Below are 16,898 nucleotides of genomic sequence, written 5' to 3'. Positions count from 1 at the left end.
GCTGTGCAAAAAAAGGAAAAAGGAAAAAAAATTTCCTGAACTACTCCAAGACTTCTCTATAAAAGCTAGTGTGCATCTAAATGCTTTTGCAGCTGGGCCAATGTGCTCTTACTTCCTAAACAGCCTGATATGGATGTTTGGGATCTAAACCTAAATGCTCATGCCCTGTGCAGCTCTGTACCCTCCTGACACACCACAGGTCATCACATCCCCCAAGTAAGGCAGGTCAAGGTTTAGCCCCCTTCTCTCAGTGCCTCAGCAATGGATCTTCCTGCACTTCCTTGCTCTTGGAGAGTCTCTGCCAAACGTTTGAAGCTTTTCCAAAGAACAAAATACTTACTAGAGCATGGACTCAGGTCCAGATATCACAGCACTTGAGTCAATGCCCTCAGTACCAGGAAACAAAGTGCTATCCTTGCTTTCTCTCATTCCCACCAGAATTTGATACCTACATACAGCTGGAGCAGCTTCAAGAGGAGAAACAGTGACCCTAATCTTAGCTAAGTCCAGTGGTGAAGGCTCTGTTAGGTCAATCCAAGCTAAATCCTTTCAATAAACAAGGCAGAGAGGATTTGAACTACATTCTCCTTGCATGCCACAAAGTTATCCTAATGATGAGGCTGTGAATTTGGTGAAGGCAAATTTGACCCTCCGTCCCTCAGTGAGAAAAAGGGACAATATAAGTATGAACTAAATGTTTTGCTCAATTTAGAGAAGTTATGTTCACTTGGTCAATATTCCCCTCTCCCTATGCCTGCACAACACTCACTATTCTCCCTTTAAGCTGCAAGTTCAGCTGCTTACAGAGGTTCACTGGGTTCTAAGTCTCTTCCATTTTATAAATCTGGCCTGTGTCTCACAGCAATGGTGGGTGTAAACCCAACTTTTCTGCTAAGGTATCTGAAATTAGTGCAAATATTCATTTTCACTGAAGTGGCAGAGTCAGTGCAGCATTTTATTTTTTTGAGGGGCATGGGTAGAAGTGGCATTTTTGAATAAAAATAAATATCCACATGTCTTCTGAGCTGGGCAAAGTGTATCATTAAGTAAGTTCCTTTGCATAGCATTTTAAAGGAAGGAATTGGCCAGATTCACTTTCTCAACATCATTGAGTGTCTTATAGCTCACCTCCTAGGAACAGCTGCTCCCTGGGAATTCTCTTCTTTCCCATCTGGTATTTTTATCATTTAAGCAGTACTATACTCTTTGGATCCTTCATTAAACAGCATTTGGCCATACTATATGGGTACTGAATTAGTTTCATTTGTCATCATAAATCAATCACTGCAAAGCCTTAACTAAGTTAATTGCTCTTTGAATTCCCTTTCTGTTTGTCACAATCTCTCAGAGTCACTGCTATATCATATTCAGGCTATTATTCAAATAATATTGGATGATTACCTTTTTATTACAGGTAATTTTTACATAATGTTCACATAGTACTGAGAAACCATAAGGCTTAAAACAGAGAAGGGAACTGGATATTGAAACACTGCTCCAGAAACGAGAGTGTCAGGATAATCATTAGAAAGGAACTCATGATGTAAAGCAAGAATTAGAAATATATTTGTGGTTTTTTGCTTTTTGTTGGACAAATGGTGTTTTATCAGAAAGTTAATGAGGCTTCATAGTAAGTCGTCATAGGTGCCTGCATTTTGGACCAGATTATTCTGATTATTGTTTTTCATGTTCTACACCCCTAAATGGACTTTGAGGTTTCCTTACAGCCAGTACACAACCTATGGGCAAAGTTCCCTCTAAGCCAGTCCTGCTTCCCTATGATGCAAAAAATATTTAATAAAACCAGATGTGATTCTTACAATGCAAAGATTAAAAATGTTTTCCTTGACAACATCTGGCAAAAAAGAAAGCCATGAATATTTTAGAAATACAGTTCCTACAAACTCCACCTTGCTGTTAAAATATTAAGAGCTTTCTCAAAATGGTATTTCTTCCTTGTTAAACCCTTAATCAAATCAATTCATTACAGCTAATGTCCTAATTTCATGCCAGAACTTCAACAAAAAAGGTTTGCTGCTGCTTGGAATATATATTTATATATGTATATCCCACTTGAAATAAGAACCACGTAAACCATGATTCTGTTAAAAGCATGGGAGTGCAGACTGTGGGCTGTTAACTATTTTTGTGATAACCTTAGGTAGGAGGATATATAAAAAAATGTTCATAAAGACAATAAATGACCCTTACCATGTCCAATAAATCTAACTTCAAATAAAGAACAAAGACTCCAAAGAGTTTTAGGCGTAGATTTTACAAATGGATGCCCATTGATTTCTGACTTCAAATAGCCTCTGCATGACATTAAAAGTGCATTTATTCAGCTATTTGGCTCCAAGAATCCAACCAACATATAGTGCTCTTGTGTTACCTCTCTGCACTTAACCCTTGCCAGGAAATCCTACCAGGTTCACTTGTCAGCAAAACAGAGCACATTCTGTTTTTAAAATAAAGCATGTTAAAACTAAAACAATGAAGGAATGTCAGTGCCATAAAGGCAGTTAAAGCAGTCTCTGAATGCAGCTCTTTGAGGTTTGCCCTCTATACAGAAGCCAATTTTCACTAAGCAGCAAATTAGAGCATGGGGGAAGCAAGATTATTACATCTAACTGAAGGAAGAATAAATTTAGATGGGTGGAATTTATTGGATTACTCTGTTTAGGGAATAGAAGTTAAACACCTCTAACGAAGCCATGAGATTCTTAATGAAGATGAGACTAGTTAAGGCCTCAGTTCTACATCTCATCCCAAAGAAGCCCATTTCCAGGATCATTATTACATTCAAATTGAGATTTTCCCTTCTCTCCCTTCTGCCTTTTAAAACAAAATCCAAATGAACACTCCAAGAAAACCTGACTCTAAGCTGAATAATATAAACCACATCCCTATGAGCTACGAGGGTATCAGCAACCTGCTCTCTTGCTATGTTTGAAAAGACACATCTGAAAATTCACATTGTTCATTTGCAAGACATAAAAGCTACTTGTGATGCCAGCACCTAGTAAACAGAAGAGAACTGTCCCTGTTTGGTTGATCTGTATCATATATCATAACAATGTGCCTGTATTTTTCAAACACTGCATATCTGCTTCTCTGCCTAGTAGCAATCCTACATAACAAGTGATGTCTAAATACATATTTTGGGAAAGATAAAAGCTCCAATATATGACAAGGAATATTATGACTAACAGAGAGATTATATTAATCATGAATAAAAAGATGATGTTTGATCCTACTAGTGCAGAAAGTTTTAAATTTTTTTTTAAAAAAATCTTTTAAATGAATTTCTATCCTCAGGAAAATGATTAAAACCAGAAAAGCCTTGAGATGTCAGCTGGTGACATGTTTTTCTTCTTTATCTTTCTTTTTTGTTGTTGTTGCTGTGAAAAAAAAAATAAATCTGAGCGAATACAGCAAAGTGCATCATTAACTTCTTATTAATTTTATAATACAAAGGCAATTCAGTTAAAATAGTAGTGCTGCAACTTTAAATTACAGAACTAGCTTGGTATTTAATGAGAGATTTAGCACAGCGGGGTTTCTGTTAAATTAAGTTGTGCCTTCACATCACAGTGGGAAAACAGGTGTATATTGGTTTAGAATTATGGAAATGTTGACTAATTCCAAGGCTTGTAATCAAACAGCAAGGCACCCTGCAATATTTTCTTCCAAGATTCTGCATTAATCATTTATGTCTGGTCTTATTTTCTTCATGTCCACTAAAAGGGTGCAGCTCAAAGGAGCAGATCAAGCGCTGGTGTTTTCATGTCTCTGTTAAGGATGAGGTCCAGGCAAAAAGCAGAGATAGAGACACAGCACTGCAGGCTTTGCTCAAAAACCTACTTAAATTAAACTGCACATGCAGCCTTGGAAGGGGGATAAATTTCACACTAAGCCCCCACTTTTTTGGCTTCACCAGCGCTGATCCAAAACCTGCTTACTGAGCTACCTGGAGCAAGGCTGCACTTAAGAAATGAAGAGACTAAACCCAGAAATAATCCAGGCTCTAACAATAATGAACACAGACCTATTCTCCTCCACAGCTCTGCAGCAGTGCAGGCTACACCTGAGTGCAGGTGAAACACAGATGGGTTCCAACAGCCTCAGCATCCCTGCAGCCCCTGCTCCTGCCTCTGCCAGCTTTCCTTACTTTGCACCAATAAATCACCAGCCTTTGCCTGGGATTTTCCTCCTGGGCTATTTAAGGATGCCTTATCTGATGCACGGCGATATTACAGCAAAAGGGGAAGGCATGGATCCTTTTGTTTCCAGGAGACACCTTATTACTGAACCTCCTACTGACCATACCTTGCTTACTGGAAGCAAGCTGACACTTGATGCCCAAATGAACCTGATCCAAATTCATCCCTTGTTGTAGCTCTGACAGGAGATTGCTTCCATTTGCTCTGAGACCATTTCTCACACAGAACTATCCACTGCTGATTCCTGCTTGTTTGGTAAAAGCTGCTTAGCAGGCAAGAGGAACAATACAGAAATTGCTAAAATTCATATAAGGAGAACCCTGCTAACATGAAGTGTTTCCAGCATGTGTGCCACAACTTTAAAGAGTGCTTAAATGAAGTTATTTTGGGAATACACAGATGCAGCATAACAGTATCCCCATATATGCTGAATGGCAGCATACTGCACGTGCAAAATATAGAATCTGTTATATAATATATGCTGAATCATTCTGAAAGACAAGTAGTAGAAATGTTTTCAAGTTGTTTCTCTTTATTAGAGGCTTCCCTTTAAAAAAGTAGGTATTACAACTTATCTCATAGTAAAATCTAAACATCTCTGGCTGTATCAGGAGTATTTTTAAAGGCAAGGCCCCAGAGTCATGGGAATACAGAATCTGTATTTCCTTAAAAGAAAACTTTGTAACCTCACAGTCAGGACAGGAAAAAACAGTTTAGATAATTTTTAAATGACAAAGAGCTAGAGAGGGCTTTAGGGAAAAAAAATATTTCAATCTTATTTTAAAATAACATCAAAAGGTACACTAGCATCTTTAACTACTGCCTGCTCATTAGCTGTGCAAAAGTTGGGGAGAAAATGATGCTCTACTCAGGTAAGATGCAATGCAGAGCTGAGCCAGCTTTGCCACCTGTATGTGAGGAAGCCAGAGTGTGAAACTGCCCCTCTGAGTCACCCACTGGGATAAATAACATCTCTCAAAACACAGCAAGCAGCCTGGGGGACTCAGGGAAGAACAAAGAAAAGTAAAGGCAGCTGAGGGAACTTGGTTTGTTTAGCCTGAAGAAAAGGAGGCTCAGGGGGGACCTTTTCAGTCTCCACAACTCCCTGACAGGAGGGTGTAGCCAGGTGGGGGTAAGGCTCTGCCCCCAGGCAACAGGATGAGAAGACATGTCCTCAAGCTGCACCAGGGGAGGTTCAGGTTGGACATCAGGATGAACTTCTTCACTAAAAGGGTGGTCAAGCCTTGGCTGCCCAGGGAAGTGGCGGAGTCATTATGCTTAGAAGTGTTCAAAAAAACCCAAAACAACTGGGTGTGGCACTTAGTGCTGTGATTTAACTGACATTGTGGTTTTTAGTCATATGTTGTAGGTTTTTTCCAAATCTTGGAGTCTTTTCCACCCCTTATGACTCTGTGATTGTATGAGTCTAAACAGACCCTGTCTACTTCCTGGGGGGTGATGAGTAGATCTTGTGGTAGAGCTTGGGGGATGTCATACCTGGGCAGGGTGCTGCTCCAGCAGCTTGGGATCACCTCCATCCCACTCAGCCAGTGCACACAGCCATTTGACTGAAAGGATGATGGAGAACAATCACTCAGTGAGTTGGTTTAGGTGCAACATTGAATGGGGTCGGAGAGCTCTCATCCAAGGGCTCGGCATTTTCTGGCAGTGGGGATGGGAAGCAACAACTGGGGCTGCAGAGACAGAGGGTGCTGAGGTTCAGCTGAGCTCCAAAGGGGTCTCAGAGGGAATTGTCCCTCAGAGCCTTCCTTTCTCTCTTGAGGATGGCACACCCATCCTCTACACCCTAAAGTGCTGAGACTCCCACTGGGAGGCCTGTAAGGCCTTGGTACTGTCCCTTGCAAGGGCCAATTGCTGGAAAACATCACTTGAAGTGCCACAACTTTTCTCCTGTGTAGGAGTGTCGGGGGGTAGGATGGTCAGGACAGACAGAGATGAGAGATCTCTGCAGCCAGGTGGTGGAACTCGTGGTTTATTGGAAAGGGCCTGGGTGCAGGGCCCTGCTGGGATTTGGGGTTTATTGCAAAGGGCCTGGGTGCAGGGCCCTGCTGGGATTTGGGGTTTATTGCAGAGGGCCTGGGTGCAGGGCCCTGCTGGGAGCTGCCAAACACAGCTCAGAGCAGGCCCGAGAGAAGAGAGGGGCAGAGAGGATGAGAGGGTAAGAGAGTAAAAGGGCAATAGAGTAAAAGGGTAAGAGAGCAAAAGCGTAAGAGAGCGAGGTTCCTGTTACAATACAATAAATCTTCTTCTGTGTTGAATATTCTAATTCTCACTAACCAATCTACTACAATATACAAATCCTATAGCATTTACATACAGCCTATAAGAATCATTACATTACCATGCTGTGTTACATTTTAAACCCTAAAAACTCCTCTTTGGGCCCTTTTGCCAAGCTAGTAGGGTCTGCTCTGACCCTAGGACCTGTCTGCAAGCAGAGGGTGTTGTTTCATCAAAAGGGGATTACCTTCAGCTGGCCATACCATTGTTTTCCAGTTGTTCAGTAACTGAGGTATCTCAAAGCTTGCTTTCATTTCAATCTCACTTATAGTTTCTATATTCTCAAAATCTTTTGCCAGACAATCATATTTATAAGGCTTTCTTGTTTCATCTTCCCCAACACTCCTGTTTTCCTACTTTTGCAGATTTCCTACCACCATTCCCAGCATTTTCACTGCAAATGACAGAGGACTCCCATTTTACCTTTAGCAGGGCTCACAGGTAACTGTCCCGTGACAGCACCGTTCTGTGCTGCCCATTTCCATGACACATGAGGTGGCTTCCCTACCAGGTAATCACTTGCATAAAGTGAACCAGCCAGATATAATTTTTCAAACACAGAGTATCCAATTTCACATACAACACATAGGAACTAAAGGAGATATTGGCCATATAACTGTCAGTCCAGGTAATGCTCTATTTATTTACACAGTGTATTTATTTATTTTCATGTCTGTAACCAGACATTACAAACATATACTTGAACACTTCTCCTACATCAAGAGGGAATATACCTCCATTCTTTATATTTTTTTTCACTTCTATCCTCAAAGAATACAGCAGAAAAAATGAAAATGGTGGTACAAGAAGATTTCAGAGTTTAGACATGCAATTACCAGTGATACACTTCTCTCTAGCCCTGTAATTTAAATATAAAATACCATAGGAAAATGCAAGATACAGTTTGTACAACACAACCACAACTGTTCTGAATGCTGGTGCCAGTGGGAGCAGGTGGTGAGGAGAGGTGATGTCAGGAGACAGGATGACCCTGTGCAAGCAGCTATGGGGTACCACACTCCCCAACACCCTGAGATGTGCAGCCAGTGCATTCAGGTTGTTTAGAAACCATGTGGATAAAGTGGATAAAGGCTGCATTTAACAAACTTTGGCTGTGTTTTGTCTTTTCCTCTTCTCTCCCTTTTCAAACATGAGGCCCCAGTGGTGCAGTGTTTTTCTGCTGCATGTTTTCTCTCCTCCCTCCCTCCCTCCCCTTTAAATAAATTTTAAAAAAGATCCACATTGCACTTTGGCCACTGTCTCTACTCAGCAGGAATCAGTACCTTTTCCAGCCAAAGGATTTGGTAGAGAACAGCAGCTGCCTTTGGACATGATGCCATTGCTACAGGACTGGCACCAACACAGGGCAGAGCATCAGCTTAGCCACCCTCCTTGCAGAGATCAAGATCATTTGGGGCACTAAGCAGCATCAAGAGCAAAAGGGCTATTCTTCTGGCAATAAAATAATTAGGATCAAAAAGTAAATGTACTCACCCCAGGTAAAGTTTTAATATTGTGCAGTGCATTCTGTGCCTCAAGAGCAGCTTTTCTTGTATAAAATGTTACGAAACAACAACCTATAGAGAGAAATGAAAAGCTTTCAGAAATTAGTGAGTATGATTTGTGAGAGTACAATAGGGAGGGAGAAAAAAACAGTGGTTGAACAACACATTATGAAAGCTGGAAATGTGAATTATCCTGAGGCGCCTGAATGACATGAATAAAAGAAAGCTTGTATGATTTAAAATAAAAAGTCCCCCCCTGTGCATTGCATCTATAGCACACCTGCATTGTTAGTGAACTGTAATCACTTAGAAATTGTTAACCAAAATCCAATTGGCTTTGTACATTGTAAATAAGGTTATATTTTTCTGAAGGCTCCCCATTATACGTTGAATATAAGCAACATGGCAGGCTCAAGCAGCAGGAATTCATTGTTACATCCCAAGCAGAAAATCAGGCTAAAGCAGGGCCTTATTTAAAGGGCCTTATACAAAAGAGCTAAGGTCGGTTCCCCCATTTCTGTGAAACCAGGCAGGACTGGAGGTGGAACACTCATCTCAGTTTCAAGAATGAAAAACAAGCTACAGGTGAACTCACCACTGCTGGCATAGTGGAGGCTGCTGATGGCTGACAGCATTAAGGGAGGCTCTGCTCTCCCTGCACCTGCTCAATTTTCAGTAAAGCAGGTGGTTTTAGTTGCCTTAATCCTGTGGTTTCCCTTTTGACAACATGGTCCAGCCAGGTGGTGTGTGGGACCAAACATGGGTTGCTGTCCCTTTGTCCACTGCAAACATGTAAAGCAGCTTTTGCTGCAGCACACGCAGCCCAGGCAGCTCAACCAGCCCAGGGTGAGGCCAGGGCTCACAGGCACAGCCTCAGGGAAGAGCTATAATGTCACAGGCAGGGGACAAAAAGCAAGGACCAAGGTTTGCCTGTAATGCCCCACAGCAATGAAGTCTGCTCCTTGACAGATGAGATGTTTGCTGCAGATGGGGTGTTTGTGCTGTGGGGAGAGGGGAAAACATTCTGGGCAATGCTGGCTGGGTAAAAAGTAAAAAATCTACTTCACATGAACCCAAGGATGATGCAGGTCTTACTGATGAATCAGAAAACAATCCTGTTCTCTTAATCACAGTCAGAGATTTGTTACAACTCCAGAGAAATGTCAAAACCAATCAGTAAACAAAAGAAACCCCAGCTCATGAGTCTTGGTGCTCCCTTGGAGCATGACACAGATAAAATAATCTGTGCTTCAGGCAGTGAGCAAAGCTTGTATCAGCTCCCTAATGTTGGCCAAGGTGAAACATCCCAGCCCACCTGACATTCCTGCTTGTGTTCAACCCTGCAGCATCCCCGTAGTGGCAAAGGACACAATGAGAAGGTGTGCACAGCAGCCCACAGCAGACACTGGAATCAGCCATGTGGAGGTGGCCCACTTTGGAAGGAAGGGCTGAATCCAGAATGGCCCTGCACTGCCCCTTGCTTGGCTCAAGCTGTGCATGGCATTGGAAATGCTCCCTCTGGCTCTGCAGCCAGGCCAGTGACAAACATTACCTGGTAACAAGCAAAGGTGAACATGGACTGCCAGCTGGAGCATAGCAAGTTTATTCCTAATACATAAAATCACTTGCAGCCACAGCAAAACATGAGCAGGCAGGTAATGCCTAGACTTAACACAGCTGAGAGAAACATTTTTCATACTGCCAACAGGTTCTTTAAAATTTCACACTTTATGATGGAGACGGTTTAATAATTATTTCAGTAAGCGGGACATTGTTCGCAGGGATGTGTGCTAGAGACAGGGACAGCCTGTTATGGTTTATGTTTCCTGTAAGTGTTTCTAAACCTTCTGTTAAACTGGAAAATTCTGAAAATCCGAATTATTTTACCCCAGATGAAAATGAGAAAAATATCCAAGTTTGTGACATTTAAGAGTGTGATTTTGAGACAATATTGCAATATTTTTCTATCCTGTCAGCCAGCTACAAGTCTATCTCCTATTGTTTCTTTGTTTGGTCTGTTAGCTTTTTAATATAAGGCTTTTTAATCAGGAGAGAGGATTCAGAGGGGAAAATATCAAGCTGTAATCACAACTTTGCAATTGCCATGTCCTTTTCCATGGGCCCAAAGAGTTTCATTTTAGATTTCAGCTCAGGGGGTTCATTCCGATAAGGAGAAATTTGAAATCTATTGGTTTATCATTCTTGGCACTACTTGAAAGAACTGCACTTGAAAGATGAATATGCTGTGAAATACCCTTTAACTAGTCATTTTTGGGAAGTAATAGCTCAGGAGAGAAAAATGTTTCTGTGAATGAGGGCTGGAAGAAACAGTAGCTTAATGGGAAATGTGCAGATGTTTCAGGCAGGTCATCAGAACTTGACAAAAATAAAGACTTCTGTGTTCACAGACTGACACATCTGAAAATGCAAATGGATAAAATTTTCCTCAGGATGCATTTGGCTCATATCTTCTGAAATAAAACAAACCCCACAACGACAGCTGGTTTGCTGTGGTTTGAGGAGGACATGGACCCCCACTTGTGGATACCTGAATTTGAGGGTATCTGCTACAGAGGTCAAGGCTGGACTCAAAAAAGAAAACAAGACAACAGAGAAGAACCAGAAAAGGCAATAGTCCATGTTTCCCCAAGGAAATACTGTAGCTGAGCCTATGGATTTTCCAGAGGTGCTGCAGCCATGTTACACAAGTTGCACTGAAGATGCCTCCAGTGTAAAATCCTTTTGGGTCAGTAAGAGAAAAAGTACTTAATTTAGTTTTTTTCTGCAGGAATATTGGAGGGGAAGATGCCTGTGTAATAGGACAAGGCTAATCTGTGCTTTAGGACTGGTAGCTGTCCCCTGCTGAAAGGCAAAGAGGCAACGATGCTCCTTCCTCCATTTTACTAAAGAAAATGTGATATTGCCAAAGACAAACAAGTGGCCCAGCTGGAACAGAAAAAGTATGTTTCCTACTGAAAGAAAATGAAAAAATACAACCCTTCCCTTCAGGCCCCATGCACATATAATCTTTGTTTCATCACCAACAAACTCAACAGCAGCTTGAACCGCAACTAGACTTTTCTTACATCCAAATAACTCAGGGCCTGGCAGTGATAACCTTCCCCTGTCCTAATCAGGACAACTTAAAAGGTGAATTGGTTTGTGGACATGGTTCTGCCAGTCCTCAACAGCCTGAAATAGAGCCCATTTTAGCTCCACATGGGTTAGTGTATTCTTGCCCACAGGCAGAGGAGCTCATCCTGCCAGTCAGTGCCTCCAGAGCAGCAAATCTCCCACGCTCTGCTAAGCTGGTTGTGCTCTACTTGGAACAGTATTTACTACAGCGTAAGGCATTTCTTCTTTGTACCTTGAAAAAAATACTGAATGAATCATGCAGATCCCTACAGTCCCTTAAGGACATCGGCAACAACTTCATGGCTATCCTGCCAGATGCTTGAACAGACTGAATAAAACCTGCCACTCCATGCTGCTCAGAGTTTAATGGCAGCAAATGGGATGCCTGGGAAACAACAGCAGAAAACAGCGCCCCACTTCGTAAGGCATCTGATGAGCAAATGCTGCAGTGTGGACGCGACAATGTTCAACTTCAACACCTCATTAAAAAAAGGGAAAAGATCCCTTACTTCAGCTTGTTTTCACTCTCTCTCTCTTTTTTCCCCCCTCCCCCCTCTTCCTCTTTTTTTCTTTTTTCAAAGGAAATTTAGTGCCAGAGAAAGACCTCAAGGTCCCAGCCATTGGGAGAGAGTTGACACATTCAATTCTCCATGACACATTCAATTCACAAGCCCTTGCTCAGGCTGCCAAAGGCACCAATTAGCACCACTGGTAGGGATTTTATTTATTTAATTTCCACAGAAACCTGTTTAGCAAGACAGTGACAGGGACAAACAGCTAGAAAAAGCTCTACGTGAGTCGCTGTCAAAGATGGCAGCAATGGATTACAGGGGAATCAAGCCGTGGGTTCACTGAAGCCATCATTTAGAAGCGAGGAATGGGAAAAAGATCAAGTGGTGAGGACTTTCACCCCACAGTAGCCATGGTTTTCTGCTGGCAATGAACCTGGGTTTCTGGAGGACTTTGTGGAGCTATGACAAATTGCAGTTTTCGCCATGAAATTTCAAGACATGCCATTCCTCCTGTAAGCAAGATAATTTTTTCAAAGAGCTGTTATTGACCCCATGCAATAGGGCTTCTCCTCCTGTGTGACTTCTGCTCTATGACCCAAATTTCCCTCCCAGCAGAGCAGTCATGGCTTTGTTAGGCTGCAAGATCCAGCTCTGTGCATCTCCAGGAGCTCTGCCATGCCATTATTTTTGTCACTTTCTCCCAATTCAAACACAGACTAATTATGCCGCGAGAGCAGTTTACATTCCTAATTTTGAATAACTAACAAAGGGAAGCTCTCCCCCACTCGAAGATGTGGCTTACACAGTCCTTGTTGGCATTTAACAGCACTGGGATCTGTGTAAGAGGCTTAATCTCTCAGCCAGGATTTCATGCCTGAGTGAATACGGACACCTCCATCTTGTTTCGGGTGAGAAAAAGTCTTTTACAGCTCCCTAAACTGAATAAACAATTCCTGTTAAAGTTACCAGGAATTACACATGTGCATCTATATGAGAAAATAACCCTTTGGATGTGGACAGGAATTAAAACACACTTCACAAGATGCTCTGAGGTTTTGATTTGCTTGAAGAAAAATATTCTGCAATCCCTCAGGCCTGAAAATTTAACTTTTGGGAATTAAAAGAGAAAAGATAGAGGAGGAAAAAAAAAAGTCCAACCCATATTTATTGGTCTGATATATTAGTTTCTTTAGTTTTCCACTGTCAAAATTTGTCAGTTTGGATCTCTCCTGTACTGTGCATATTATCACCTGCTGCCAGTACCTGAACCCTAACCATGGGGTATAGAAATACAAGAGCTTATCAGGGTGCCTGCAAAGCTTGCAACAACTTAAAAGTATGAAATTTGCTTTACCTTCTAGACTAATAAAATAAACACTTCAAAACAGCTATAATGATTATCTGATGATTGAACTCTGTATTCTTTTAGTGAGTAATGGAATACTGGCAGACAAATTCAATTCAAAATACATTCACATTCAGGACATCAACAAAGTCATCATGTTGTGAATTGAAAATTCCTTTAAAGGCTGCGTTTGAATTCTAAGGGGCTGACAGATCAAGGGACTGAAGGCCCTGGAAGGCTAAATGAGTGAAGTCCTGCTATGTTTCTTTCTTTCTGTGAATGAAGCTCACTTTTGTGTGTGCATTTGCAAGCAGAACAGGTGCTGGCTTCATACAAGCCTGGAATCTCAATGGAGACAGTAGCTTCTTGTCAATCCAGCACAGTTCAAGCTAGTTTAAGTTCAGGAGAATTTCTTTTTCTTGTTTTTTTCCCCACTCCAAATGTTTCTCTCCTGATTTCCATATTCACTCATCCACCACCAAAATTTAAACACTGCACTAATACAGGGCAGCCTTTAACAAGGTCTCCTGCATTCCAGCCATCCACCTGAGCTCTGGAATACACTTGCTCTGTACATCACAAAAACCTGCCTGAACAGCACGATTTCCAACCAAACACACCATGACCTCTAATTTCATTTTCCAAAAGCCAATGAAGAAATTAAAATCTCTTTTCCACTAAAGCCACTGAGAAGACCCATTGCTACAAAGCATTCAGGTGCGTGGTTGGGCAACGAGACTTTTCACTTTGCTTACATTTGATGCAGTGCAGTGGGAGCCTTGCCTGGCATTTCTTCTGTGCTACGGATGTTAGTGCAATTAGCTAACCTGCACTGAAGGTGCTGGTCTAGTATTAGGAGAGGTGTTTCAGCCTTAGAGATTTTGATTGGGTGGTTCCCTACAAAACCATAGAAAACCATGAACTGTCTGAATAGCAAATACAGACATTCCTGACAAAGACAACCAGAGATACAAATCCTACTATTTTTGAAACTCTGCTTATCAGAAGAAGGTGGCTAAGGCAGGGATGTGATTTGATTCCTACCTGTACCAGTCTCATGCTCTATAGCCTATGGAATCATGGGAGAGCAAGATGCAAAGGATTCACTCCCGAAGCCATCCCTGCAAGAATTGCTGAATACAGCAGAAACCACCCTCTAATGATGCCGCCTCCCAATTAGCTCAGGTTTGCTAATAGTTTGATATAATTGGCACCCTGATGGAAACCGTATTACCAGTCCTGTCACCAGCCAGGAAATCGCACTGCCACTCTAATGACAGCACATATTATAGCAATGCCACTTCTAATATTAATACATTAGCTGAATGTAGGCAAGGGCTCACATGTGAGAAGGATTCACAGCTGGGACGTGCCAAATTCCACCCTGTGCTCTATTTTCCCTCCTGGTTGCAGCACCCAGGGTGGCAGTGCCCCAGCCCCGGAGTGCCCCGCGTCGCGCCGCTCGCATTAAAGCACAAATGCTGCAGGCTGGGAGCAGCCCCGTAAATGGCCACTGAAAAATGATCCCACGGAGCTCAATTTTTTCTCTCCAAGCCTTGCAAGTTATGATGGCCTTTCTGTTAATTGGCCACAAGTCCTGGTTTGCTGTCAGCCTTCAGCTGCACCGGGGAGCTCTTTTGGAGGAGTCGCACTCTGTCATTCCCGTACCCTTGTGAATACAAATGCTCTCTATAGATGTCCTCTGCCTACAAAATGGAAGTGTTTTGTTTTTTGGCTTCTTTTTTCTTGGCTTTTTTTCTTTTTTTTTTTTTTTCTTTTTCTTTTTTTTTCCTTTTTCGACCTAGATTAAATTTGCTGCATTTTCAAGCCTTTTGGGAAAGCAACTAAGAACTAATATGCACTGGTTCATGTCCCACAACACTTCCCTACCCATTATTATGTAAATTTTGACTAAAGTGTGACACAGATAGAAAAGATATCAAGGGCAAAATTGCCAGAATCTACTTTTCTTGCTCTCTGAAATAAGCCACTTACATTAAACAGTTTTAAATGGCTAATAGCTGTACAAGTATCTGAAGAATTTCAAGGTACAATTTTTCATACAGGACAATGACAGCTTTTGCAAATTCCTGAACTCTCCTGCTGCCAGTCTAATGACTGGGAAGTGGATGGCCAGCATGCTGGAACTCTCTGTTTTACTTCTGAAGGAAGGGGCCAACTTCCACACCTGCAGCTTGGCAACACTCATATGATATCTCACTAGAGGGTGATAAAGGAGTAAAAAAAAAAAAAAAGCAGATGCAGAATTATATTCTATACAAGGTGGCAGGGTAAATAAATACACACAAGTCAGGTTTATAGCATCAAGGCAATTTGATGTCATTACAAACTAATCTGTCTCTAAAGAAACCACCCCTGCGTGCTGGGATAGAAGCTGAGCTTCACTGGTCTGGGCTGAGCAGTGGATGAGAGACATTGAAACACAAACTCTGGATGGGCTGTGATGATAGAGCTAAGCAGTCAGTGGCACTGAACGTGCACATCAGCACTGCATCAACATCCTGATCTACAGGTGGCCTGGCCTGGAATGTTCCTCCTTTGCCAGCCCATCCAAGCACCCACCCAGTGCAAATCCCTATGGAGAGCCATGGAGATGGATGGCAGTCAGGCAACCAACACCAGTGGGAAAACCAAAGCTGCAGCTCAGTGCCTCCTGCTGAGCCCATGGTTGGTCTGTTCACTTTTCTAGATCTCAGGGGTGGAGAGTAATTGGGATCTTACACATCAGTCCATATGGGTTACCATAAAAACTGCTTTTGGACAAGAAATTATCAAGTAAGTAGGACAGCAGTGGGAGAGGGTGGGGAAATGGCATTCCAGCCTCTAGCTCTGTGAGGGGTGTCCCATGGGAAGTTACTGCACTTCCCACTTGTAAAATATAGGAAAGAATATACACAAAATACAAGAATTTTTAAAAAAACGTGAATGAAATAGCTGAATAGTCACTTGAATAGTTGAATAGTTGAATAGCCACTATGTATATACATTTTAGAACGAAAAAAATCTTGAAATTGGGGAGGCATCAAAATGAAAAAACAAAAAAATGAAAGTACAAATAATTATGTATTTCTTTTTCTGCCTTCTTGTAATTTCCCCTTCACCTTTCTTTCTTCTTTTCCTTCTTATTCTTGCACTAATGCTCCTTAATCCACTTTCTTCTTCCCTCAAATAAATTCTTATTCTTTTCTTCATAGCAGATGGTTATTGTTTCCCTTTTCTTTGGCCAGGTAACAATTACTGACTTGAGTTTACTGGCTTTAAAATGAACTAACATGTCCTTTGTGCAAGTGAACCCCTAAGTCTGACCATCTGGTAAATACATCTTTGGATGCAGTAGAGGGAGAGGGCTCAGAGAACAGATGCGTAAAAAAATGGAAACACAAAATTAAGATTTAATCCCTTATTGCAGCAGCAAACTGCTGTGACACTGTATCTCAGTTCAAAAAGACTCTACAAAGATCATGTTTACATAAATTAACATAGGCAGAGACATTTCTTTCCCTGATGTCATTTCAAAAGTTCCATTGTCTCCCACCCTGGCACTCAGTAGAAGCAAATAAAACTTCCAAGCACACATGTCTTATAGTCCTGGATTTCCTTCTATTTTTTCTTTCACTTGGATGCTTGAGAAAGATGACTGAAAACTGGCTTTTCCTGATAAGACTTCCAGATCACTGCTCTGATGAAACCTCTAATTGCACTGTGACTCCTGAGAAGCCCCTTGAGTCCAAGTTCAACTAGGAGGCAACTCTGTAGGGAAAAATATTCAGAATAGAAGAGCTTTACCATAAAACTATCCCTTCAAAAGAATCAAATCTTTGAGAGTTATTTGCAATTTATAAACTTTCCCTATGAA

The 16,898-nt window shown here is 41.7% G+C and overlaps 1 protein-coding gene across 12 annotated transcripts in view; it reads right to left on the bottom strand.

Annotated features, from left to right (window-relative positions):
- Positions 1–16,898, bottom strand: part of CELF2 (CUGBP Elav-like family member 2) — a 550,999-nt gene that overhangs the window by 91,441 nt on the left and 442,660 nt on the right. For all 12 annotated transcript variants that reach the window (XM_063153712.1, XM_063153708.1, XM_063153706.1 and 9 more), the window contains one exon: positions 8,019–8,101. In XM_063153712.1, the coding sequence (XP_063009782.1) occupies positions 8,019–8,101 (83 nt within the window). The remainder of the gene's footprint in view (positions 1–8,018; positions 8,102–16,898) is intronic.

This window comes from Melospiza melodia, chromosome 4, assembly GCF_035770615.1.
Source record: "Melospiza melodia melodia isolate bMelMel2 chromosome 4, bMelMel2.pri, whole genome shotgun sequence".
Classification (NCBI taxonomy): domain Eukaryota; kingdom Metazoa; phylum Chordata; class Aves; order Passeriformes; family Passerellidae; genus Melospiza; species Melospiza melodia.
The sequence above is the reverse complement of the archived record's forward strand: the minus strand, read 5'-3'. Positions and strand labels throughout refer to the sequence as shown.